Source organism: Eulemur rufifrons, chromosome 1, assembly GCF_041146395.1.
Source record: "Eulemur rufifrons isolate Redbay chromosome 1, OSU_ERuf_1, whole genome shotgun sequence".
Classification (NCBI taxonomy): domain Eukaryota; kingdom Metazoa; phylum Chordata; class Mammalia; order Primates; family Lemuridae; genus Eulemur; species Eulemur rufifrons.
The window spans coordinates 6,667,504-6,693,276 of record NC_090983.1 but is presented as its reverse complement, the minus strand read 5'-3'; the positions used below and the strand labels follow the sequence as shown (position 1 = coordinate 6,693,276).

Below are 25,773 nucleotides of genomic sequence, written 5' to 3'. Positions count from 1 at the left end.
TGTCTGCACCCAGGCCAGCCCAGTAGGGACGGCGCTGCCAGCGCGGGGCTGGGCCCTGTCTAAAATAGGAAAATGAACTCCCACAGCTACTGAAAAAGGTTCATTCGAGGGAGAGGACGGTTTGTTTCCAAAGAAAACATTAAAATAGTTCTGGGGAAAAAACCGCACAGATAAAGGCCTGAGCAGGCTGTGAGGCGGTTCTTAGCTTAGACTTCAGAAGGAACTTCTTGTACCTGGGCGTGGGCCTGGGAGTGGCTTTGGGGTGGTCAGGACAAGGTGAGCAGATCAGGGTTGGCAGCTTCTCTGTAAGGGCTTGTGCTCCTTTGCATTTTATAAGCTTTTCAGACAACTGGCAACCCCAAAAGAACAGTGGAGTCTGGGCCCCCGTTCCTCCAGGTGTCCATGCGGTATCTGCCCCTCAGTACCCAGGGGTTTCTTCACTAACCACCCAACGCCCACAAAGTTTGGGCCATGCCACTGTTCTTGGCTGGTACTAAGCTTGCAGCTCCCTGGAGGCCCACGCAGGCCTCTCGGCCCCCCAGCTCGGGAGAGTTCACAGAGCACCTGCAGCTGGGGCTGAGCCCACCAGGCAGGGCCGCGCCAAAGTGCAGAGGGTGTCCCCGCCCCAGCCGGTGACTTACCCAGCAGCCGGGACGTGAATGAAACAAACTTAGTCCTCCTGTTGGGGGCCAGCGATGTCATCCAACGCTTCATCTCACTCCTGGCACAGGGAAGAGGACAGTGCTCCAACTGCAAAGCAACAGCACCCCCCAAGCCGTGGCCCGAGGCTTCCCAGCTGGCGGCCACTCAGTGCCATCCAGAGCATCGCTCGAGGCTACACCAGGGACAGCACAGCAGAGCCACAGAAACTGGCCGTCCCAGGGTTCGGCGCACACAGCAACAGCGGAGAGGCCTGGGGAGCCCCCCTGCGGCCCTCCTATGCTGGGCTTAGAAAAGGCAGTGAGGGGAGCCCTCTGCCGGGTCCCACGAGATAACTCGCGGAAGCGCATTCCGTGGCCAGCTCCACTGAAGCCGCAAGTTCTCACCCCCACACCAGCCTTGGGGCACGAGGGAGCTCTAGGCTCGTGGCTCGCAAAGCATCTCTCCCCACATTTATCTGCTCGTCCCTCTCAAGGGCCCCGGGGCTGCGCGGGGAGGTGTAGGCACAGGCTTGCTGCGCCGCCCAGGAGGGAACACACGTGCACACACACATGTGCACACGCACCCAGGAAGGCGTGGCCACCCCCATGGCCCCCCCCACCCTGACAGGAACAGAAGCTCTCACCCCAGGGTCTGGGGCAGGGTGGGCCCCATGCGGGGTGTGTGCTGAGCCTTGTTCCGCCCGGGAACCGGCGTGTGGGCAGGTGAGGCCGCACAGAAAGGTGTCATGGAGGTGCCACGAGGGTCACCGGGCACTCACTGAGAGGACGCTTTCAGCATGTAGGTGGCCTCCCGGTCGTCCGCGTTCTCCAGCAGCCGCAGGATGAACACGTTGGCCAGCGTCTGGCCCTGGTCCTCCAGCTCCTCCACGCGGAGCAGGCCCCTCGGGGCCGAGTCGAACACCTGGTACTTGTCTCTGGGACCAGGGGAGGCAGGGCAGGCCCGTCAGCCCCAGGAGCCCTGTGGGGGTCCCGGGAGAACCCCCGAGCCGACCAGTCACCCAGCTCCATGGCTCTGCCACTGCTCACCCCTTCTGGAAGCCCCACCCTCACCTGTCTCGCTCACCCCAGAAGAGTGACCCACCCCAAGTGCAGACAAGGGGTTGGCCCTGACACCACGGCGGCTGAGCACTGGCTATGTGTCAGACGCTGAGCTGGGCCCTCCGTGGCCCTAGGAGTAAGCCCCTACTTTACAGGACGGGAAACTGAGGCCAAAGGCCCAAAGCTGGACAGCAACAGAGCAGATTTTTAAACCTGACCCCAAAGCCCAAGCTCTGTCCCGCCTCCGCCCTGCCCCCCAGGCCACAGTCAAACCCAGCATCCGTCACACCCACCTGCCGACGGAGCGCCTGGCGACTCCCCCGACTCACCCGGGGATCTGCCGGCAGATCACCAGCAGGTCGTTGAAGAGAAAGAGGTAAATTTCTCGGAAGAGCTTCTTGGTCCGCAGGGTCCGTGAGGTCTTGGGGCCCGACATCTGCTGCAGCTCGCCCTGCTTCAGCAGCCAGCGGGAGTGGGAGATGATGGGCACCGACTGCGGGGGGAGGAGCGCGTCAGGACGCTGTGCCCTCCACGCCCCCATGCGCCCCCGCCCGGGTTCTGGCGATGCTGGCTCTGTCGTATTTCCTGCTGCTGCCCAGGGCCCGGATGCAGGGACGCAGGGACGCAGGGACAGGGCCGAGCAGCGCGTGAGTCTGGACATGAACGTGCCTCCCTGTGTGCACGTACTACGCACGTGCTTCTGTGTACGCGGATTCGTGTCCGTGTGCACGTGCGTATTGTGCTGTGTGTGTATCCACACGCGAGATTCTAAGTGTATGTGTGTGTTCACCTGTGTTTGTTTACATGTGTGAGTGTGTGTGCAGGACCTGCCCTGTGTATACTGCATGTGTGTGCCTGTGAGTGTGGTGGCCGGTGTCTGTCAACATTGCCCCCACCAGGCTCACCTGCTTGATGCGGAATCAGAGAAGGGGCCAAGTTCACAGGGGGGAAGCAGAAATGGGACCCTGGGGGGTGGGAGGCCAGGCCTGCAGCTGGACGGCCGCTGGTCCCGACTACCTGGCTCAGGGGCTCCCAAACCCAGCCTGACCTCGGGGACCCTGGGTGGGCACTGTGTGCTGATGTGCCCAAGTCACCAGGAACACAGGCCCAGGGCCCCCGGGGGCTCAGCCATGTCTGCAGATTTATGTAAAGCGTGCGGGAGAAGGTTGGTAACTTCCAAGTCCTCCCAATTTGAGACTCCCTGCGATAGTCCCTGCCATGTACTCCATGTAAGCTGACTGCTCAAGGTCACACAGCCCGTGGGTGGGAGCAGGATGCACAGCCGGGCAGGCAGCTCCGGGTCCCTGCATGCGAGCCCCACACACGGGTCTCTCGGCAGGTAAGTCGAGGCCACTGTGATGGAGCCTGGTGGCAGGCGGGTCCACCTCACCTGGGGAGGTCAGGGGGCGGCGGGGACCTGAGTGTGGCCAGTGACCAATGCTTCCTGCCAGCCATGGGTCGGCTGTGCTCTGGGGTGGGGGCAGGACCGGACACGCGTGCAGGCTGGCACTGAGCCCTCCAGCTCACCTTGATCTTAAACTCCATCTTCTTCTGAATGCTGATCATTTGCTCTGTGCGGCTCATCTTCCTGACGCCCTCATTGCATGCCTTCACCACCTGGGACAGAAGGAGGGCACATCAGGCCACCCGCCAGCTGTCCCCGGCCACTGCCTCAGCCTGAGTGACCGCTGTGAGCAGGCTCTGAGCCCCGGAGCTGAGACTGACCAGCCAGTCTGCAACGGGCTGGAGCTCCTTCCTCTGGCACCTGTGGAGCGAAGGCGGGCGGGAAACCTGTTGGTGGAGACAGCGTGTGCCTCGTCCTTGCTGGGAGGCAAACTCCGGAAAACACGGATGTATGGCCTCCTTTCTCACCTCCAGACGGGGACAGGCAGACCCACAGGCTTCAGGCTGGCCTCATACACCCCGTGCGGGTGCACACTCTCCCATCCTCCCGGGAGGCAACCCGCGTGCCAAGAGGCCTAATAACGCTGTAGCTGCCGGGGCTTCTGGGAACACAAGTCCGTGCTGGCTCGTGGGGCCTAGCGGAGCCTGGCACAGCGTGGGCACTCGGGGAAGGTGTGGATGCGTGCACAGCGCCCATGGAAGTGTGCACTTGGACCGTCCCTGCAGTGCTTTCTAGAATGAGAAACGCTGTTGTCAACCTCAGTGGCCAACTGGGACTGATGAAAATGACTATAATGTACCCATATGACCGAGTGCTATGAAACCATTACAAATGCAATGACTACGTGTACTGACACAGAGCGCAAAACTGGCTTCTAAACCACAGTCTCTTTTTGCAAAGAATACAGCTGTATGTGGCATGTCTGCATGCGCCGTGTGTGTGCCATGCATGTATGCACGTGTGCTGTGTATGCATGTGTGCTGCGTGTGTCATGTGTGCCACGTGTGTATGCGTGTGCTGTGTATGTGTGCTATGTGCCATGTGCCACGTGTATGCATGTGTGCTGTGTGCCATGCATGTGTGCACGTGCTGTGTGTATAGTGTATGTATGCCATGTGTGCTGTGTGCACCATGTGTGTATACATGTTCTCTGCATGTATGCATGTGCCATGTGTGCCGTGTGCACCATGCATGTACGCTCTGTGTGTGCATATGTGCTATGTGTGTGCCATGTGTGTATGTACGTGTGCCCTGTGTGCCTGTGTGCCACGCGTGTGCAGGCGCCTGTTTGGAAGGGTGCTGCAGCACGTCACAGTGGGGTGTGTTTAGCCAGAGATCTTTAGTATCTTCTTTTTACTTATGAGCATTTTCTGAGTTTTCTTGTTTTGAGCAAAATTGCTTTATAAATTATAGAAAAAAAAATAAACCTGTATTTCAGAAAGTAAGCTATGAGAAACAGAGTATACCTTTCCCTAAAAGGAGACAGGAGATGAGAGCACAGAAGAACTTGAAACATAGAAATGCACCCCTGGCCTGGCTGACCGCAGGGAGTCCCCTGGGGCACGTGGGCCCCTCACTGGCCACGGTGGCCACCGGACCGGCCTTCTGTGTGTGGCCCAGGGTGGCTGCCGCCCAGTGGGGCTAGAATGAACTCACAGGGATCGGGAAAAAGGGAAGCTCTGCTTCCGGGGCAGGCAGGGCCCGAAAGATGCTGCCGGCCCACAGGTCACTGACTCGCTGGCCGCCTGCTCGAGGCCAGGAGCGCAGTCTGTCCTCACCCGTATTCAAAGGGTATAAACCCCAGGAGGATTCTGGTGGCTGACTGGTCTGGGTGAGGGACACGAGGAGAGGTCCAAGGTGGGAAAGGACTGCGTTAAGGTAAGAAGTCCTCGTGGCTTGACGTGGCTTAGAAACACCAGTGGGTGCCCATTGAGGGTAGTTTCTTTTTACTTAGCTTCAGCCCTGGGTGACAAAGAAGTGGAAAGGACTTCCCGCAGCATGCTGTCCACCATTATGGGGCCACTAGCACGATGGCGTCGCCCCAGCACAGCTGCCCACCCGGCTCTCAGCTCCCGCTGATGCCAGGCGCAAACCACCCCAGAGAGGTCCCCAGGAGCCTGTGAGGATTCGAATGTATTCGCTGACCCCTCCCACCCGGCCCCTGGTCTGCTCGAAGCCCCCAGGAGAAACTGTCTCTCTCTGAGGATCAGGAGACGGTCCCTCCTCTCTTGGGCAGGAAAAGCCAGGGCTCTTGGGCGGCGCCCGTGAATCCTCTCACGGAGACACACCCCGGAGATGGGCGAAGACAAGCGTGGGGTCTGTGTGGGCCCCGAGGCCTGCAACGAGCAACACCAGGCAGCTGAGGGGAGGGCCGGGGCCGTGGGTGGGTGAAGAGTGTCCCGAGGGCCACGCTGCTGTCCCGACATCCACGCCAGGCACGTTCACAGACAGGGAGAGGAAGGAGGGGGTGGAGAAGGCTCTGCTCAAGCCACATCTGATGTATTGTTTAGCCCCGGTGACTTTTCTGGATTGCAAAGGCAATTCTTAAACTGAATTTGCCTTTTCTAACGACACACATGAACAAACGGGCAGCAGGACCCCGAAGGCGGGGCGAGGCGAGGAACAGAAAGAGCAGGCACCACTCACCATTTCCAGCTCCCTGTGGGCATCCAAGGCAGTGCACTCGCGCTCCGACCTTTCCTCCACCCGCTTCAGGATGTTCTAAGCGCAGGGAGAGGCTGCGTTAACGTCCCGCATTTCAGACCTTTCCTCCCTCCGTTTCCCGCTCCTTGCCGCAGCAGATCAAACAGACTCCCGCTGCGTGACACTCGGGACACGCACACACGCAGAGCTGCACCTGCCTCCTGCTGTGCGACACGGGCACACACAGAGCTCCACCTGCCAGCTGGGCCGCCCGAGCGTCCTCACCCAAAGCCTTGCCAGGCAGTAAGGTGATAACCACTGCCCGAGTGTGCCCTGAGGATGCACCATCCTCTGTTCTGTCTGGAGCCAGAGCCCAAGGCCTCAGGTGCATCAAAGATCAAAGCAAAAGAGGAAGCAGTGTTGGGTCCCGCAGGGAGGGACTGCCATGCCCAGTCAGGGCCACCCCCGGCCCCAAGGGGAACTAAACGCTTACTGGGGGGTAGGGAACCAGGGGCTCCCTCCACTCCCCTCTGGGATTGGTATTTGAAGCCAAGTCGCAATGGCCCTGAGGTTTTGTTGACTTTGGTCTTATCGATGGAAGTGTCTTTTCTCCAATTGTTCAATTTTCTTCAATTAACAAGACATTACGCCCATATTGCTTGCCCCTATAAATTATAATGTTGGCACTGTTCTCTACGCTACACGTGGTTTCTGCCTAGCAGTCCTCACCATGCCCATAGTTTTTGACCCACTTTTGTCCTGTAAGGAGGTTTGGGTGCGGCTGAGCACCAGCCACCTGTCCTCCCAGCTGCCGAGGGCAGTGGCTGTACCAGATGTCCCCAGCTGCACGTCGATGGGCCTCCCCTTGCCTCACCTCTGCCTGGCAGCCAAGCCAGAGACCTGCGAGTCTCAGACACCTCCCTGTTCCTTCCCTGCCGCACGTGGCTGGTCACCAAGCCCCGTCACTCACCACCGCCTACTCCAGATCTATCTCCCAGCTGAACGGAACAGTTCAACTTTGACCTGCAGTTCTACCCAGACACCCTTGCACCCGCCTCCTCCGCGCCCTGCCCCGAGGGCCCCCCTATTCCCCCGTTTTCCGGATAACAGGGTTGCCGCAGTTCCTAATCTCAGTTTTGCTGGTTTTCACTTTACAAAAGTTAAGATTTTTATACATCCGTACATGCTCGTTTCCTGTAAAATTTCTTTAAAATATCTTTCTCTGCATAATTAGGAAATGTTACTGTCTTCCGCTTCAGTTTTTCCAGGTTAAAAAAACTTTGCACGGAAGCCCTAGCTCATGGCGTCTTACGATTTGGGCTGCCGGTGCGTGTTGCCCACGGTGTGTCCCGCTCCCCGCGCCGGGCTGCTTCCCGCACCTGTCCCTGTGGTCCGGAGAGCCCGGCCCTTCCCAGCTCAGCCGCCCCTCTTTATTACTGCCTTCCTGGAGCTGGCTGAGCCCTGGTGCTTGGCCTCCCACCTGTCTGACCTCTGACCTCCAGGTCACCCTCTCAGCCTAACCCTGCACCATCCACTTCATCTGCTTGGTTGCCAGTGGCTTCCTCTGCCCAGGTCGTGAGCAGACACGTCCCCTGCATGTCAGGCGGGGGTGGGGTCTCCATCCTGCCTCCCTGGGCCTGGCTGGAGCCTTCACCAACCCTGGATTTCCTCCTCCCTCCCGCTCCTCCTCCCTACGCGCGTGTGCCTCCCTCCCTGGGCCTGGCTTGATCTCGGCCCCCCTTTCTCCTTCTTTGGTGGTCTCTTCTATTAAATACCACCCAGATGCCGAAGGCTCCTGCCCTGACTCCTCCCTTTAACTCTGACCTTGGACATTCAGCTGCTCAAAGACACCTCAAGCTCAACTCCTTCTGCACCGAACCCCGAGTGCTCCCCGCCTGGCCTTCCCCACCTCGGCCAGTGCTGCACACTGCAAGCTGCTGAGGCTAAAAGCCGAGGGGCCACCCTTGGTTCTTTCTTCCCAGCAAGTCCCTGATTTCAAGTCCCTGAGTTCCCTCCAGGTCTCCACTCCCCCAACCCACCCCTCCAGCCAAGGTTAACCCCTTCTGCTGCCCTCACCCTCTACAGCAGCCCCAGGGAGCTCTTACAAAGTCAGTCTGATCAGGTGGTCCCTGTCACGCTGAGGACAGAACCCACTATCTCACCTGCCACCCAGGCCCGGGGTCTGCCTCTGTCTACAGCTCTACAGTCACTCCTGTCATGTTCCCCGAGCTCACTGCCGGCCTTTCTGTCCACGAACCTGGCTGCCCCAGGGCCTTTGCACAAGCAGCTCCATCAGGGTAGAATGCTCTTTCCTCCAGATCATCATCTAGCCAGCTCCTCCCTGTCAGCCAAGTCTCAGCTTAAATGTCATTTGCCTTTCTTGACAGCCCCCCTGCCCCACAACTGGCAGTGGCCAGGCAGTGCCCTCTGTTGTATCCTCCCATTTCACTGTCTCATGGCCATGCCCACCTCCTGGCTCTGTGTGTGTGTGTGTGTGTGTGTGTGTGTGTCTCATCTCTCCCCTCCAGAATGTGGCTCCCAGGGGGCAGGGGCTGAGCCCCCACTGCCCAGGAATGTGCTTGGCACACAGTAGGAGCTTAATTGGTATGTGTTGAGTCGGTGGACTTCCCAGAGAGCCAGCAGAGCCCAAAGTGGCCACAGGAGCGACCTGAAGCAAGGGCGGCGGTGAAGCCGTCGGCACGGCAAGGACCAGGCTGTACCTGCACCAGCAGCTTGAGGCGCGTGATCCTCTGGAAGGGCAGGATGAGGAAGGAGGAGAAGGGCAGCCCCTTGCACTTGGGGTCGAGCTCCAGCTGCGTGATCAGCTCCCGAAAAGCCGCCTTCTCCTGGCTGCGGACACAGACACGGGAGTGAGTCCCTGGGCTCGGAGGAGGCACGAGTTGGAGGCATTTGCACCCCATTGACGGCCTCCCAGGGACCAGATGACCCACAGGCATGGAAAACATGCCCATTTCTTTCTTTCTTTAAATGGAAACTAAGTTGTTCATGTACAAGTCAAGTAACAATAGTGGCTTCCCAGGCCCAGCCATGAAGACTTAGCAAATGCACTGTGTGTGGGAGGGCAAGTGCTCGCGTGGCCAAGGCTCTGAATCAGACGCACAGTTAGACGGTTTTGCCCGGCAGGGAGCTGGGGCAAGGTAAACCCACGTGGCCACAGGGACAGCAGCAGGCTAGCGACGACTGCAGGGGAGCCCGTGCGTTTCTGACAGGTGGGCTCGGCGCCAGCAGGGACAGGCACACTCTGCCTGTCCCTCTGCACTTGTGCGGCACGGGGAAGGGCCACCCCAGCAGACCCCTGGGCGCTGCCATGTGCAGATTCCTGTTCTGTTGTGCACCTATCCTCTCAATGTCTGTCTACAAAATAGCATGCCGGTCCCCTCCAAGTCCGGTGGTTTTACACCTACTGCTAAAATACCCAAACGCCCAAATACTCAAACTTGACAACGTTCACAAGTAACTGTGAGGCTTGATATCAGGAAAAGCCAGGGAAGTGTGGTTCAGGAGTTAGTGCCGGACAGGCCTTCATACCTCTGACTGGAGCCGAGGCCGCCTCCCTGGCTAACCCAGTCGCCTGAGCCTGGTGTATCAGCGCAAAGAATTCAAGGGCAGGTTGACTGAAAAATTATCTTGTCAACTGAAACCCCAAAGAAGGTTTATAAAATGGGCAGATTAGCAGTAAATTCAAGGGCATTGCTGGATAACCACCAAGGAGACTCCTTCCCACTCCATCCTTGCCCTTGTTCCCAGTTCAAACCCAGTCCCCTGCCCTCGGGGGCCTTGAACCGTCCCACTGGCCTCACACTGTGTTTTCTTCCCGCACAGAACTCTGCCCGGCCGCTCCGGACACAGGCCCAGCGGGGGCCGTGGCTGACCCTCTGGGTCGGGTGGGGTTAACGTTTCTTTTTTCTTTTTTTTTTTTTGAGACAGAGTTTCACTCTGTTGCCTGGGCTAGAGGTGCCATGGCGTCAGCCTAGCTCACAGCAACCTCAAACTCCTGGGCTCAAGCGATCCTCCTGCCTCAGCCTCCCGAGTAGCTGGGACTACAGGCATGTGCCACCATGCCCAGCTAATTTTTTCTATATATTTTTAGTTGTCCAGCTAATTTCTTTCTATTTTTTTAGTAGAGACCGCATCTCGCTCTTGCTCAGGCTGGTCTCCAACTCCTGAGCTCAAACGATCCGCCCACCTCGGCCTCCCAGAGTGCTAGGATTACAGGGTTAACGTTTCTCTAGCGACACCAAAACGCCCTGGAACGTGCTGGTTTGGGTACTGTCACCAGCCGGGCCGACTTCTGTGGCCCATTTGGGCCTTGGGAAGCAGAGGCAGAAGACAAAGGTGCCCACCCTGTGAGAGGGGTCTGGGCCGCCGCTCCCGCCGCCCAGCCGGGCGAGCCCGCTGCCCGCGGCCCGGGCCAGGCACACTCACAGCAGCTGCTTGCACGTCCTCTCCTGGTAGGTCTGGTTGCTGACGTAGGTGATGTAGACGGAGAAGTCGTTGGCCGCGTAATGGTACACGATGTCGCACACGTCGGAGATGACGATGTTCTCCTCCATCCGGTGCTCCAGCTCCAAGAGAAACCTGCAGGAGGCGGCGGCTTGGGTTGAGAGTGCCTGGGAGGCCGAGAGTCAGGGACAGTCCCTCCCAGGGCGGCGTGGGGGCCTGGCTCGGCCAGCCTGGCATAGGACGCGCTGCACACTGCGAGATCGCCCCGCAGGGGCGTCTGAGCGCCGGCCGCACGTCCGGTCACCTCAAGGAATTAGTGTTTGTTTTTTGGGTGGATAATAGCATTAGTAGCATTTGCAGGAGGGACCTTATCTCTTAGGTCACACTGACGTGTCAGTGGGTGAGATGAACGAGGACGAGGGTCTGCTTCAGAGCCCCGTGCTGGCAGGTGACCAGTGCGTGGGGCTCCTCACACGGGTTTCCCTACTTCTGCGCGTTTGGAATTTTCCATGGTAAAATACAAACACACACATAAGTAAGAAGTGTAGCGGCTGAGGGGTCTCACAGGCTACCCTGGCCCCAGTTAGCTGTCACCTCCCACACCCACTGGCTGGGGCTGCCACGAGGACGTGGACGGGCTGCAAAAGGAAGGGTCGGTGCCAGCGCGGAGGAGGGACACACTCGGGGGAGCCCAGGGCAGCGAGCGGCTCCCAGGGCGCCACACCTGATGCGGAGCAGCCCCCTGCTCGGGGAGGGGCCGCCCGTGCCACGCCGTGGCTTCACGTCCACGCAGGAGGGGCTGGCCCAGCGCATCCCCACGCGGCTCTTAGCTGCAAGATTCCACAGCCTACCGCAGAAGGGCCAATGGATCCTCCATCCTGCAACGGGACTGGGGTTCGTTTCTTCTTCGCGAGATTTGGGGAATAGATGGCATTCCTCCGCCACTGCGGCTCAGCCACCCTCCACACAGGCCCACGACCGCTGCTGCGAGCCACCGCAGACACAACCCAGGGAGAAGAGAAAGCATGACACCAGGACCGCGCTCTGCACTGGCCGGCAGAGGGTCTCGGGGCCCTGGCGCACTGAGCCCGGGCTTACACAGGCACCTTTGGCCTGACTTAAACTCGCCTGACCTCAGATTTGTACATAAAAAAGCCAGACTCAAGGTTACTCCAGCCTGGCTGAGGGCTCTCCAGCACACAGCTGCATGTGGGACACGCAGAGCTCACATGCTGAGGGAAGGGACCCAGGGGACGAAGCTGGCAGCCCTGCTGGGACGGGGTGGTGGTGATCTCGGGTTTGCGTTTTTATTTATTTTATTATGGAAAATTCCAAACATACAGAGGCAGAGAAGCCAGTGTCATGAGCACTTGTCACTGGCTTTGGCTGTGCCCCAGGTGTGGAGAAGGGCCCTGAGGGAGGTGGCTGTTGCCAGCATCCTCACCGCTCACTGACGGCCAGGACGTCCAGGACGTTGGAGAAGAGGATGTGCGCCTCGGACGGGTGCAGGATCTTCTTCAGCCGCTCGTTCTCCATGAAGTGGGACACGAGCAGGTTCAGGCTCTTGTAGTAGGAGGCCTCGGAGGTGACCAGCTCGAACATGGCCTGCAGCAGGGAGACCCCGGGGTTACTGCCGGGGGGCCCCCGTGAAGGCGCTCGCCTTGCGCTAAGACAGAGAGGAGCAAAAGATGCTCTACAGAGTTTAAGAGGAAAAACCGCCTCCTGCTGAGGCTGGTACTGCCCGGCGAGGGGTGCAGCTGCCCCCACACGCGGGGGACGGCGATGAGGCCACTCTTCCCTTGGGGTACACCAGCCCCTGGCAAGAGGGCACAGCGGCTGCTCCCTGTGGAGGACCGTGCTCGTGGTTTGCCATAGGGCACCGGAGGCAGCCTAAGGTCCAGAATATGGACAAGAGAGCCCAGACAGCCGCCAAGGGCCACGTTTCCAGGTGTGGAAATGGTGTGAAAGTCAGCAGGAAAGAGGAATCCGTATCCCCACGCCCAGAAAAACATCTAGAAGGAAAAGCCCACGGTGTCAACCACAGGCATCATGGGAGTGGAATCTGGGGTGATTTTACTCTTTTATTTTTATGGGGTCGTTTTTTTTTTTTTTTTTTGAGACAGAGTCTCACTTGTCACCCTAGCTAGAGTGCAGTGGTGTCATCACAGCTCACAGCAACCTCAAACTCCTGGGCTCAAGTGATCCTCCTGCCTCAACCTCCTGAGTAGCTGAGACGACAGGTGGGCGCCACCATGCCCAGCTCATTTTTTCTAATTTTAATAGAGATGGGGGTCTTGCTCTTGCTCAGGCTGGTCTCAAACTCCTGACCTCAAGCGATCCTCCCACCTCGGCCTCCCAGAGTGCTGGGATTACAGGCATGAGCCACTGCACCCAGCCTGTTTTTACCTTTTAAATTGTCTGAAAATTTCAAAACAAGCATATATCTTTACTTTTGTGGTCTGATTCTATGATGCAATCAATAAAGCAATTTTCATTTTGGAAAAGAAAGAAATCTGTAATCTCATAAACTTTCTGGAGGCAGCTTTATTCTATGACATGACTATGACCCGATTACTGAGGCCATGAACACAGCAAGACTGCGGGAGGCTCAGTTCTCTCGGGTGTCATTCTGCACATACAAGCGGTGGATCCTGGCTCCCCTCCCTTCCTTGTTTGCCAGTAAGCCCAATAACCCTTCCTGAGACCAGCCTGGGACTGTCTCCACCTTCCTCTCCCCCATCACCCTCTGATGGTCCGTGACCGAGGCCTGGTTCAGGCCCCACAGTGCCTTCCAGAAGGGAGAGTGCATCGGGTTACACTGCGGCCCACGTGGTCACCCCCAGTACCTGTGACTGTCACCTTATTTGGAGGTGAGATCATCCTGGATTTAGGTTGGGCCCTGAACCCAATGACAGGTGTCTTTATAACAGCAGCAGCGGGAGCTTTGACACAGAGAAGAGAAGGCGCAGGCAGAGGCTGGAGTGCTGCGGCCACCAGCGCCAGGAGCAGGAAGAGGCAAGAAGGATTCTCCCCCAGCGCCCTGGAGGGCACAGCTCTGCCATTTTTTTTTTCTTTTTAAACAGACAAGTTCTTGCTATGTTGTCCAGGCTGGTCTCAAACTCCTGGCCTCAAGATATCCTCCCGCCTCAGCCTCCCAAAGTGCTGGGATCACAGGCATGAGCCACCGCGCCTGGCCCAGCCTCCACAGCAGCAGAAGAACCATCTCTGTCACTCTATGCCCCCCAAATCCTCGGAAGCCAACACGGCCAGAGGAAGGAGGGATAGAACTCCAGAGTGGTGAGGACCATGGGGGCTCTGGTCCCCTTGGGTCCCACCCACCCCACATCTCACTCCTTTTGGGGTCCCCTCCAATCTCCCCACTGGTCAGGGCCCCCAGCCCAGGGTTCAAGGGCCTAGCAATGGAAGTGAGAGCTCCGGGGCTAGGAAGTGTTTGTTCCCAGACGCAGCCGGCCCTAGAGTGGTGGGGTTGCAATGTGCTGTCTCATCTAATCCTGCCAGGCCCCAGGGAGGATGACAGAAGCTCCCGTTTCACTGAAAGGAAACAGATACAGAGAGGTGAAGTTATGCCCCAAAGTCACACGGCTAGAGGGTGGAAGGGCAGAGATTCTGCCACCTCCCGGGTAGAGCAGGGGTTAACTGAGCCCTTGCTGGCCACAGGCTTGCTGGGAGCCTCCCTGTTGCTTCCCTGCAAAGCTCTGCCCCATGGCCAACCTGGCAAAGCTCTTGGACATGAGGAACGTATCTGTAAGTTGAGGACACCCTGTAGCATAAACCTGCGCAGCAACAGTGAGTGAGGTCACACTGACAGTGCTCCATGGCGAGCTGCCAATCACAGACCCTGGGCCACCTCTGCAGTGGAGGCCCACCCGGCCCCGTGTCTGCTTCTGACGGTGAGACGCTGAATGAGCCTGTGGCCTCTCTGTAACCGTCCCCACATGTCACCTGCCAAGTCTGCCTAAAAATAAGAAGCTACACAAAGCACATGGCACTGGCCTCGCCAGCAGAGCTGCAGCCCTGGCACTGACGGTGACCTGAGCCTGGCCTGGCAAGAGTCACGCTATGCTGCGCAACAGGTTTCCCGAAAGCTTCTCTGTTACAGATGCTGCGATGAGCTCATTTTCCTGCTGCTAAATATAAATTCTTTTAACAAAATGTCAAGTGGTTGCAGCTACCAAGTTTCAGGCAAACACAACCAACAACTGGCACCGATGAGTGGTACAGACACTGAGGGGAAAAGCCACCATGCCCCAAACACGGCATCCCCGGGACTGGCACGTCCGCTAAACCACGCCTCCCCGGAGGCCGCCTGTTGCGGACCCCTGAGATGATGTCTGCACGTGCCCCTGTGGCTCCCTGGCTGCTGGCCTCTTCGTCCTGATGTCGGAAGGACAAGGCCAGGCAGCTGGCAGAGGTGGGCCAGGCCGGAATCACGCCGAGGGGCACGGCTGAGCCCCACTCACACGCTCACCCCTCCCTCGCCAGTTACAGGACGTTAGTCATCTGTGGGCTTCAGTTTTCCAGGGCGTTTGCCTTCATGTTGCATGTCAAACTGTTTGCCACATCGATGTGGCCGTTCTTGCTCTCAGGCAGGCCTGTGCACAGAGCGGCCAGGGGAGTCAGGTCTTCCCAGTGCTCCATCCGCTCACTCAGTGCTCCATCCGCTCACCCAGTGCTCCATCCGTTCACCCAGTGCTCCATCTACTCACCCAGTGCTCCATCCGCTCACCCAGTGCTCCATCCGCTCACCCAGTGCTCCATCCGCTCACCCAGTGCTCCATCCGTTCACCCAGTGCTCCATCCACTCACCCAGTGCTCCATCCGTTCACCCAGTGCTCCATCCACTCACCCAGTGCTCCATCCGTTCACCCAGTGCTCCATCCGCTCACCCAGTGCTCCATCCGCTCACCCAGTGCTCCATCCGCTCACCTAGTGCTCCATCCGTTCACCCAGTGCTCCATCTACTCACCCAGTGCTCCATCCACTCACCCAGTGCTCCATCCACTCACTTGCACAGCCACTAGCTCCGCAAACGCTGAGCCCTGCACAGCGCCAGGCACAGCGCTCAGAGGGGAACTCGGCAAAGTCCCTGCTGCCATCATAGCACTTATGTCCCCGGGCAGTAGAGAGAGACACACACCAGGTAGGTGGTAAGTGATGAGGAGCAGCTGCTGGGATGGGGTGCATGTCTGTGTGAGTGTGTGTTTGGGTGGGTGTGTGCGTGTGAGTGGGTGTGTGCGTGTGGGTGGGTGTGTGCGTGTGGGGTGTGCGTGTGGGTGTGTGTGGATGGGTGTATGCGTGTGAGTGTGGGGTGTATGTGTGGATGGGTGTGTGCGTGTGGGGTGTGCGTGTGGGTGGGTATGTGCGTGAGTGTGGGCTGTGTGTGTGGGTGGGGGTGTGCGTGTGGGTGGGTGAGTGTGGGGTGTGCGTGTGGATGGGTGTGTGCGTGTGGGGTGTGCGTGTGGGTGGGTGTGTGCGTGTGGGGTGTGCGTGTGGGTGGGTGTGTGCGTGAGTGTGGGCTGTGTGTGTGGGTGGGGGTGTGCGTGTGGATGGGTGTGTGCGTGTGGGGTGTGCGTGTGGGTGGGTGTGTAGAGCAGCCGTCTGCGAGCCACGGAAGGAGCCCTCACCAGAAACCAGCCCTGCCGGCACCTCGACCTACAACCTCCAGCCTCAAGAGCTGTGAGACAGTAAAGTGTGTTGTTCAAACCCTTCGGTCATGGCAGCCTAAGCTGACTAGGACGCCCCCCTGGTCTCCCACCCAGCTCCCAGAACTCTGTCCCTCCTCTTCCTCGCCGCGGGACATGCAGTCCTTCTGGAAGAGGCTGAACCAAAGAACCAATAAAAGTTAGCCAGGCAAAAAGGAGAAAAAAGTCAGCGTTTCTCAGCATGTTGCTTGCTGGTTACCAGAACCACAAGTGTTTGGTAAAAATGTAGATTTCCAGGCCCCTCCCCAGACCCACCGATAACCTGTCTTTTAACAAGATGCCCTGGTGACTCAGGCACGCCAGAGTCCGGGGACCCCTGGTGTCCGGGATTGGGGGCTCCAGCCCCAGAGCCTCTGTGAGAGCCTCTCTTTCTGTGCCTGTCCCCCTGTGTCCTAAGCATTAGGGATGTCAGCGGAGCCAGAGAAAGGGGCAGCGCGGGCCACCTGCTCTCTGCAACCAGCCCCTCAGAGCGGCTACCTGAGTGGATCCGCATCCCACTCTGCAAAACGCTGCTGTCCCTGGGATGGCCCGAGCTGTCACACAGTGGCCTAGTTCCTGTGGCTGGTGCAGTCATTTATACACCACAGGCGTCCCGGTTCACAGAAGTGACTTTAAAAAGGCTTCTAGTTAAGAAGAAACCCCTAAAAGCCTATCTTTCTCCTGCGAACAAAGATGATAAAGTCCAACTCCAGAGCCCGTGCCCTGACCTGCCGCAGCGCGGTCTTTAGTGAATCGGGAAACGCCAGCAGGGCTGGACCGAGCTAGTTGCGTGAGCAGCACAGCCCAGGCCAAGGCCCCGTTGGCTCGGAGGGGCTCGGGGTCCATAGCCCACGGCCCGCTGTCCAATGGGGAGTGACAACTACCTCCTCGTGCTGCTATGGGACGAGGGGAGTCACATATTAAACGCAGCCGTGAGGTGCAGACGCTGGGGACCGGCTGTGCCCCTGCCCCAGCAGCCCACACCCAATCCTCAGCGCTCACAGTGGTCACAAATGCCAGCTACTACCTTTCCTCAAGATGACGTGGTTAATAAAATCATTTGCTAAAAAAGTTTACATACTGAAATAGGTATGTATAAATAAAAAAAGATGCATGCTTGAAAACACGTTCTGCCTCACTCACGGTAAAAGAAATATATATTAAGGCCATAATGAGATACCATTTTGATCTAGCACACTGGATCCAGCTGTAACAGTTGGGGAATGTACCATACTGGTGATGGGGGACATGTACACTCACACATGGATAGAATGTGAAGATAATTGGGCGATATCTTCTCAATTTTTTTTTTAAGAGATAGGGTCTCACTCTATCATCCAGGCTGGAGTGCAGTGGCATCATCATAGGTCATTGCAGCCTCAAGCTCCTGGGCTCAAGTGATCCTCCCATCTCAGCCTCCTGAGTAGCTGGGACTACAGGCATTAGCCACCATGCTTGGCTAAGTTTTCTATTTTTTGTGGAGATGAGGTCTTGCTATGTTGCCCAGGCTAGTCTTAAACTCTTGGCCTCAAGCCATCCTCCTGCCTCAGCCTCCCAAATTGCTGGGATTATAGGCATAAGCCACTGAGCCCGGTCTCAAAAATTTAAAACATATTTAACCTTTAACCCAATTCCACACAGCAATTCCCATAGTATTCCACTGTGCAGATGTCTAATCTTTTATCATGATAAATAATGCTGCAATGAACATCCTTCATACCCAACATTTCTAACTGCAAATGTCCATCAACGGGGGACTGGTTAATAAATGATGGAACATCTTAACAACGAAGCCCCGTAAACCTGCAAAAAATGAGGGTGCTGTACTGGGATTGACATGGAAAGATACAGTAAATATTTTGCTAAGTGAAAAAAAGGTGCAGATACAGCAACGCTCACAGTGGAAGGAAAAAGAAACAAACAAACAAAAAAGACTAGAAAAATATTTAAATAAAAAAAAGAAAAATAGTTGCAGAACACCGTGTATAGTAGTTTGCCGCCTGTGTAACATGCCTGTACACGTGCGCACATACACACACAAACTGCGTGCTCGCCCTAAATACGTGTCCAAGGAGGGAACTGGGTGGCTCGGGGACAGGGGTGGGAGAGAGATTTCCTTTCACTGCCAATTCTTTTGCTCCTTCTGAACTTTACATCAGGTGCATGTATTATTTAGCCAAAAGATTACTTTAAAAAATAACTACTGACTTTGCCATTTCATTAAAATAGTTATTGGTGTTTGCTTTCTAAATCAGATAGGCCAGGAGGTAGCCAATGTTGCAGGTGAGGGCTACTGTGGACCTCAGAGCATGCTCCTCCTGATTTAGGACTCTTGCTGAATTGTCAAGGTTTCTCCTAGAGAGAGAAACGTATGCTTCAGTGAGGGTTAGTAAATAGAATAACAATCACAACTTAATTTCTTGCATAGTGGTCCATCATAGTAAAAACCCTAAGTACTTTCCTTCTAAAGCGGACAGTTTTCTTTTGAGGGAAGAGAAAAGTAAACACATTTAGGTTCTAAGTTGTAAAAATAGGTTGAGAAATAACAAAAATACAATTCTGATGTCAGCGACTGGGCAGACTCAGACTGAGTCACAGCACATCTGCACACGGCCACCTCTGGGTCCCTCCCTTCTCATTTCTCAGCAGGACGAAGCCGCCAGTCCTGCCTGGGCACGCTGGGGCCCTGCCACCGTCCTAAGCACCAGCCTGGGCAGGCCGCCCATGAGTGTGTGTGCGTGTGTGTGTGTGTGTCCCTGTTCCCCTGCAGATACTCATGGTACCACCCCCTGCTCACTTTTCAAGCTCTACACATCCGGCCCACCAGGACCAGGGGCCCCGGCGAGTCCATCTTTCTCTATCTCCTTTGTGGGGGCAGGTTCCTGCATATGCCGGGGCCACGACCCAGGTCACTGCAGGAGCGGCGGCGCCAGGCACTTCCAGTTTCTCCTGTATTTCTCTGGACAGCAGTGCCAGGCACGCGGAGAATCGAGTGCAGTGCGCGGGTGCCCCCCTGCCCCTCCGGAGACCGCAGTCCTCTTCCCTCCCCCTTCAGCATAATTCTCTGTTCTGCCACTTCCAGAAAAGCCTGCCACCCTCCCGCATTGGGACACTCTACCCTTTCCACCCTTGCCTCCCTCCTAACCTTTTAATTTGAATCTATGTCTAATTGTTTTCTCAAACTATTGGGTCCACAAACAGTAACTCAAAGACCATCCCAGAAGAAGGGTGGGAACCAAGAGCTTTAGAACAAGTTAAGAAACCAAACTGGGAAAATCCTGTTCAATAACACGCTCCAATTTCGGTGACCTAATTTTTCCTTAAAAATTTTTTTTTTTACTTAAAAAAGAGGAAAACATGCTACAGTATTTTGTTCTTAAATCCTAGTTCTTCCACAACTGATGAAGACTTAGGCCTTCCAAAAGACCATCACTGTGGCGTGTTTTCCTTGTGTGAACAGTAATTCATCTCGACCTGCTGCTTTGGTAGCTAAAGAAGAAGAGATGTTCCGACAACAGATTGAGCTGGCAGTACAAGTTGCCTGTCTTGCTTTGATAAATATATTTTTAAAAAGATCTAATACAGAAGTCGCTGATTTGGAACACACAATCTGAAGACCTCAGTTTTATGTCTGTTATCAGATATTAACAAAATAGAAGCACATTAAGCTCTTTAAAATAAATATGAAAAGACAGACTATAAAACACAGAGCAAGATGCGCTGGACTCCGCGTGCCCACGTTACGAGCTGCTGGATGTAACTATGTTGCATGTCAGTGAGGTGGTCCTCATTTATTTTTAAATATCTATATCCGATCCATTGGAATAGCAAAAATGTATAAAGTAAAAATCTTCTATGCCTGTTCTACTACAGATGTAATATTCTATTTTGCTTTTAAAACCCTTTATATATCATGAATATTCACCTTATTTCATCCTTTGAAAGCATGTTTTTTAATGTTTATATCTTTATATATACAGCTATAGTTATCCTACTAAACAATTCCCATACCTGGCCGGGCGTGGTGGCTCACGCCTGTAATCCTAGCACTCTGGGAGGCCGAGGTGGGCGGATCGTTTGAGCTCAGGAGTTCGAGACCAGCCTGAGCAAGAGCGAGACCCCATCTCTACTAAAAATAGAAAGAAATTATACGGACACCTAAAAATATATATAGAAAAAAATTAGCCGGGCATGGTGGTGCATGCCTGTAGTCCCAGCTACTCGGGAGGCTGAGGCAGGAGGATCGCTTGAGCCCAGGAGTTTGAGGTTGCTGTGAGCTAGGCTGACGCCACGGCACTCACTCTAGCCCGGGCAACAGAGTGAGACTCTGTCTCAAAAAAAAAAAAAAAAAAAAACAATTCCCATACCATTGGGCATTTAAGTTTCTTCCCTGCATTTTTCTCCTAATTTCTGCTGGGATGAACATCCTAATTAACAAATATTTCTGTACATGTCTGATTATTTTGCAAGATAAATTTCTAGAAACAGAAATTCTAGAAAGTATACAAATATATTCTTACTAGTTTTGATACAAATGCACTTTTCCCATCGGCTGTATTTGAGAGTGCTCATTTAAAAATTCCCCTAACACTAGGCTTTAGACACATATTCAGAAGTCTCTGTCATTTTGAAAAGCAGAAGACGGCATCTCAATGTTGTTGCAGTTTGTACGTCTTTGATTACTAGTGAGGTTGATTTTTTTTTCCTTTTTTCATCAACTCATTGGCCATTTGTACTTTTTCTATGTGAACTGCTTTGCCCAATTTTCTGTGGGTGCTCATCTTTTTCTTACTGATAGAGCCTTCTAATTGACTGAAGTCTGGGTTTTGCTCACATGTATGAAAACAACTACTTTTTGCACTTTTATCTTATAACCAGCCACCTCCGGAAACTGCCTCATTAGAGTCAGTACTTTTGTTTGACTCTGGTGACCACCACTGGCAGATGATGGTTTGACTTCCCTTCTCTAAGGCTTCCTCTCTCCCTCCTTTCCTTGTCTTTCTGCCCCAGCTAGAGCTTCCAGAGCAACATCGAATAGCGTTAGCATCGCATCTTGCCTTTACCACCACAAACCATTCTTCATTAAGTATGATTTTGTTTCTAGATTTGAGATATCCTTTATAAATCTCAAAAGTGTCCTTCTGAGTTTTATTATATTTAGATGGTAATCCATGTGCTATTTCCTGTTTCTTCCTCTTTCAATATGATAAATTTTTGTCCCAAACATCCAAATATTATACCACCTTTGCATTAATTCATACTTGCTCAATGTATATTATTCATTTAATCTACCTCCAGATTTGATTTGCTTATGTTCTATGTAATTTTTTAGTTTAATGCACACTGACCTAGATCTATGTTTTAATCTTTTGGGGGGCTGGGTAGTACTTAATCTGTAAGGTTGAACACAATGAAATTGAAGACATTCAACCCTTTTGATGTTTTATGTTTTAAATTATCATATAGTAAAATAGACTTGCGGGGTGCACAGTTCTATGAATTATAACATATGTATAGATTCATGTAACCCACATTACAACCAGATACTCAAAGTTCCATCCCTTCACCAAACACCCTCGTGCTATCCTGTTCTCATCAGGCTCTCCACCAACCCCTAACCCCTGACAGCCACTGATCTGTTTTCCAACATTAGTTTGTTCTTTTTCAGAATGTCATATAAACGGAAGCACATGTAATTGTGCTGGTTTCCTTCACTCAGCAAAATGTCTTTAAGATTCATCCAAGTTGTTTTATGTAGCAATAGTCTGTTCCTTTTCATTGCTTAGTATGCCACTGTACTATGCACCGGTTTGCTGCTCTCTCTGTTAAAGCACATTTGAGCTATTTCTAGTTTTTGACAATTGTGAATAACATGCATGTGCAAATTTTTCTGTGAAGACAAGTTTTATTTCTTTACGGCAGTGGTTCCCAATCAGGAGCAATTTTGGCCCCCAGGGGACATTCAGCTAGGTCTAGAGACAATTTTGGTTGTCATGACTTGGAGTAGGGATGCTACTGGCATCTTGTGGGTAGCACCCAAGAATGCTGCTAGACCTCTGTGATGCACAGTATAGCAGTCCCCGCAACAAATTAGCAACTCCAATGTCAATAGCGCTATGTTTGTGTGGGTCTATTTCTGGACTCTCTATTCTGTTCCACTGATCTATTGTGTCTATTGTTTCATGGTTACCCCACTGTTTTGATTAATGTAAAATTCTTAGTAAGCCTTAAAATCAGATAGTACCACTCCCCCAATTTTATTCTTCTTTTTCAAAACTGTTTAGGCTATTCTAGTTATCCTGCCTTTTCATATAAACTTTGGGATAATTTCTTCTACAACCACAATAAATCCTGGAATGTTGATTGGAGCTTAATTAAATGTACAGATCAATACTGGGAGAGAATATCTTTACTATGTTGAAGTTTCCAATCCATGAACAGTTTGTCTCTTGATATATTCATGTTTTCTTTGACTTCTTTCATCAGTGATTTGTAGTTTTCAGCACAGAGATTCTGTTCGTGTTTGGTTAGATTTAGACCTAAGTGTTTCATTTTGGGGGGAGCTACTGAAAATGGTATGATTATTTTAATTTTGGTTTCTAATAGTTCATTGCTAGAATATAGAAAGAAATATGATAGATATTTGTGTGTTGACCTCATATCCTACAACCTTGCAAAATTACTATTAGTTCTAAGAGTTTTCTTCTGGTAGATTCCTTGGGATTTTCCATGTAGACAATCATGTCATCTGTAAATAGGGATAGAGTTATTTATTCCTTTCCAAACTGTATGCCTTTGTTTCTTTTTCTTGCCTTATTGTACTGGCTAGGATTTCCAGCATGATGCTGAATAGGAGTGGCGTGAATAGACATCCTTCCCTTGTTTCTAATCTTGGGGGAAACCTGCTAGTTGCAGGTTTGGTAGATGTCCCTTATTAAGTCAAGGAATTTCCTTCTAGTCCTAGTTTGCTGAAAGTTTTAATAATGACCGAATATTGAATTTTGTCAAATGCTTTTTCTGAATCAATTGTTGTAGTAATCATGTAGTTACTTCTTCTTCTTCTTTAGACTGTTAACATGGTGGGTTACATGGATTGATTTTCAAATATTTAACTAACCTTGCATTGCCAGGATGAATCCACTTAGTCATGGTATATTATTCTTTTTATATACTTTTCAATTGCTAATATTTTATTGAGAATTTTAAAATATATATTTATGAGAAATATTGGTCTGTAATTTTCTATTCTTATACTGTCTTTCTCTAATTTTTGTATCAAGTGATGCTGGCCTTATAAAAATTTGGAAAGCATTCCTCCTTCTATTTTCTGGAAAAGAATGGGCAGAATTAATACTTTGTCTACTTTAAATGGTTGGTAGAATTCACCAGTGGAAACTTATAGGCCTGGAGATTACATTTTGTTTCTTTATTAGTTTATTTATTTATTTATTTTAGAGACAGGGTCTTGCTATTTGGCCCACATGGACTTTGAATTCTCGGGCTCAAGCAATCCTCCGGCCTCAGCCTCCCAATTAGCTGTATTTTTTGAAAGGTTTTAAGTAAGAATTCAATTTCTCTAATAGTTACAGGACTATTCTGGTTATCTATTATATTTCATTTTGGATGAGTTCTGGTAGTTGTCAGTTTGAGGAATTGGTCTATTTCATTGAAGCTGTCAGATTGACATGAGTAGAGCTGAGCACAGCACTCCCTTGTTATTCTTTTTGATGCCTGTGGGGTCTGTCACGTCTCCTCTTTCATTGCTAACACTGGTAATTTACATCTTCTCTCTTTTTTGTCAATCTCGGTAGAGATTTATTAATTTTATTAATCTTTTCAAAGAAATAGCTTTTGGTTTCATTGATTTTCTCCATTATTTTTTGATTTTCAGTTTTATTGATTCTTGCTGTTATATTATTTCCTTCCTTCTGCTCGCTTTGGTCTTGCCCTTTCCCCTGCCCAGTGTCCTAATACGAAGGCTTACATTATTGACTTGAGACCTATCTTCTTTCCTAAATAAGCACAATGCTATAAATTTCCTTCTAAACTCTGCTTTGCTGCATCTCGCCAATTTTGATATGTTGCAGACTCCTTTTCAGTCATTTAAAAATATTTATAACTGTCCTTGAGACTTTCTCTTGGAGCCAGGGATTATTTAGAAGTGTGTCAATTTCCAAGTGTTTTGAGATTTTGTTATCTTGTTATTGATTTCTAGTTTAATTCCATTAGGTTCAGAGAACATACTTTGTATGCCTTCAGTTCTTTTACATTTGTTAAGGTGTGTTATGGTCTATCTTAGGGATGGTTCTATGTGCACTTGAAAAAAATGTGTATTCTGCTACTGTTGGGCAGAGTGTTCTATAAATATTTATTAGTTCCATTTGGTTGATGGTGGTCAATTCTACATCTTTATTGCTTTTATGTCTTTCAGTTCTATTGATTACTGAGAGAGGAGTGTTCTTGACTGTGTGTGTGTACACACACACACACATAGCCCTATAGGTGCTTCTACTATAATTGTGGATTAAAAAATGTTGGCATGTGTTATGTGCTCTAATTATCAGATTTGGTTATCAATATTTCTCTTTTCTATGCTTTAGACCATGGGTCAACAAACTACAGCCTATGGGCGGGCCACCTGTATTTGTAAATAAAGTTTTACTGGGACACATTCTTCTACATACTGTCTATAGTCGATATCACACTACAGCAGCAGAGCTGAGCGGTTTTGACAGAGACAGTACCGCCTACGAAGCCTAAAATATTTATTATTTGGTCCTTTAAGAGTAAGTTTGATGATCTCTGCTCTAGACTTGCACCAACCAATACAGTAGCAGCATGTGGCTAAACAGATGCTAGTTCAAATTGAACAGAAGTAACATTTAGTTCCTTAGTTACACTAACCATGTTTCAAGTGCTCAGTAGCCAGGTATGGCCTGGGACTATGGGAGGTGCAGATACAGAACATCCATCACCACAGGAGGAGCTACTGGCCAGCACTGCTGTAGACTAGTCTCTGTGACGTGGGACTCTTCCGGGCTTTGAACATTAGTCATCTGGGTGCAACTTCTCTCTTGTAGGTGACTTTTTTGGTTTTTTAGATTTTTATTTTTGAGTCAATTTTTGGTAGCTTATATTTTCCTAGAAAATCATTCATCTCATCAAAACTTATGCAGTATCGGCTGGGCGCGGTAGCTCACGCCTGTAATCCTAGCACTCTGGGAGGCCGAGGCAGGTGGATAGCTCGAGGTCAGGAGTTCGAGACCAGCCTGAGCAAGAGCGAGACCCCGTCTCTACTAAAAATAGAAAGCAATTATCTGGCCAACTAAAATATCTATAGAAAAAATTAGCCGGGCATGGTGGCACATGCCTGTAATCCCAGCTACCCGGGAGGCTGAGGCAGTAGGATCGCTTAAGCCCAGGAGTTTGAGGTTGCTGTGAGCTAGGCTGACGCCACGGCACTCACTCTAGCCCGGCAACAGAGTAAGACTGTGTCTCAAAAAAAAAAAAAAAAAAAAAACTTACGCAGTATCTTCTTGGGTCTCTAATGGATCTGTTCTCCTTAGGAGTATGTTTCTGGTAGGTTTTCACCTAATTTCTCAAGCTGACATCTTAGAAGTTCATTTAATTTTGCATTTATCCTTTTCATTTCTTTGAATTCTTTGAAATTGGCTGTGCATTTTACACATACAGCACATCTGAATTTGGAGTCACCACAGGTGAAATGTTCGACAGACACAGTGGCTACCAGAGTGGGCAGCACAGCTTTAGAGAGTACAACATCCAGCAAAAATATTTTCAATCAGCCTGATTTTGTTTTTCAATCCCCTGTGTTCCGGCCCTGCCCCACTCCTATGGA

General features: G+C 52.1%; 1 protein-coding gene across 4 annotated transcripts in view; it reads right to left on the bottom strand.

Moving 5' to 3' along the window:
* NGEF (neuronal guanine nucleotide exchange factor) overlaps positions 1–25,773 on the bottom strand; it is a 99,104-nt gene that overhangs the window by 2,537 nt on the left and 70,794 nt on the right. For all 4 annotated transcript variants that reach the window (XM_069469720.1, XM_069469808.1, XM_069469961.1 and 1 more), the window contains 8 exons: positions 11,657–11,817; positions 10,195–10,347; positions 8,469–8,598; positions 5,752–5,826; positions 3,228–3,317; positions 2,030–2,193; positions 1,421–1,576; positions 642–721 (listed from right to left, as the gene is read on the bottom strand). In XM_069469720.1, the coding sequence (XP_069325821.1) occupies positions 642–721; positions 1,421–1,576; positions 2,030–2,193; positions 3,228–3,317; positions 5,752–5,826; positions 8,469–8,598; positions 10,195–10,347; positions 11,657–11,817 (1,009 nt within the window). The remainder of the gene's footprint in view (positions 1–641; positions 722–1,420; positions 1,577–2,029; positions 2,194–3,227; positions 3,318–5,751; positions 5,827–8,468; positions 8,599–10,194; positions 10,348–11,656; positions 11,818–25,773) is intronic.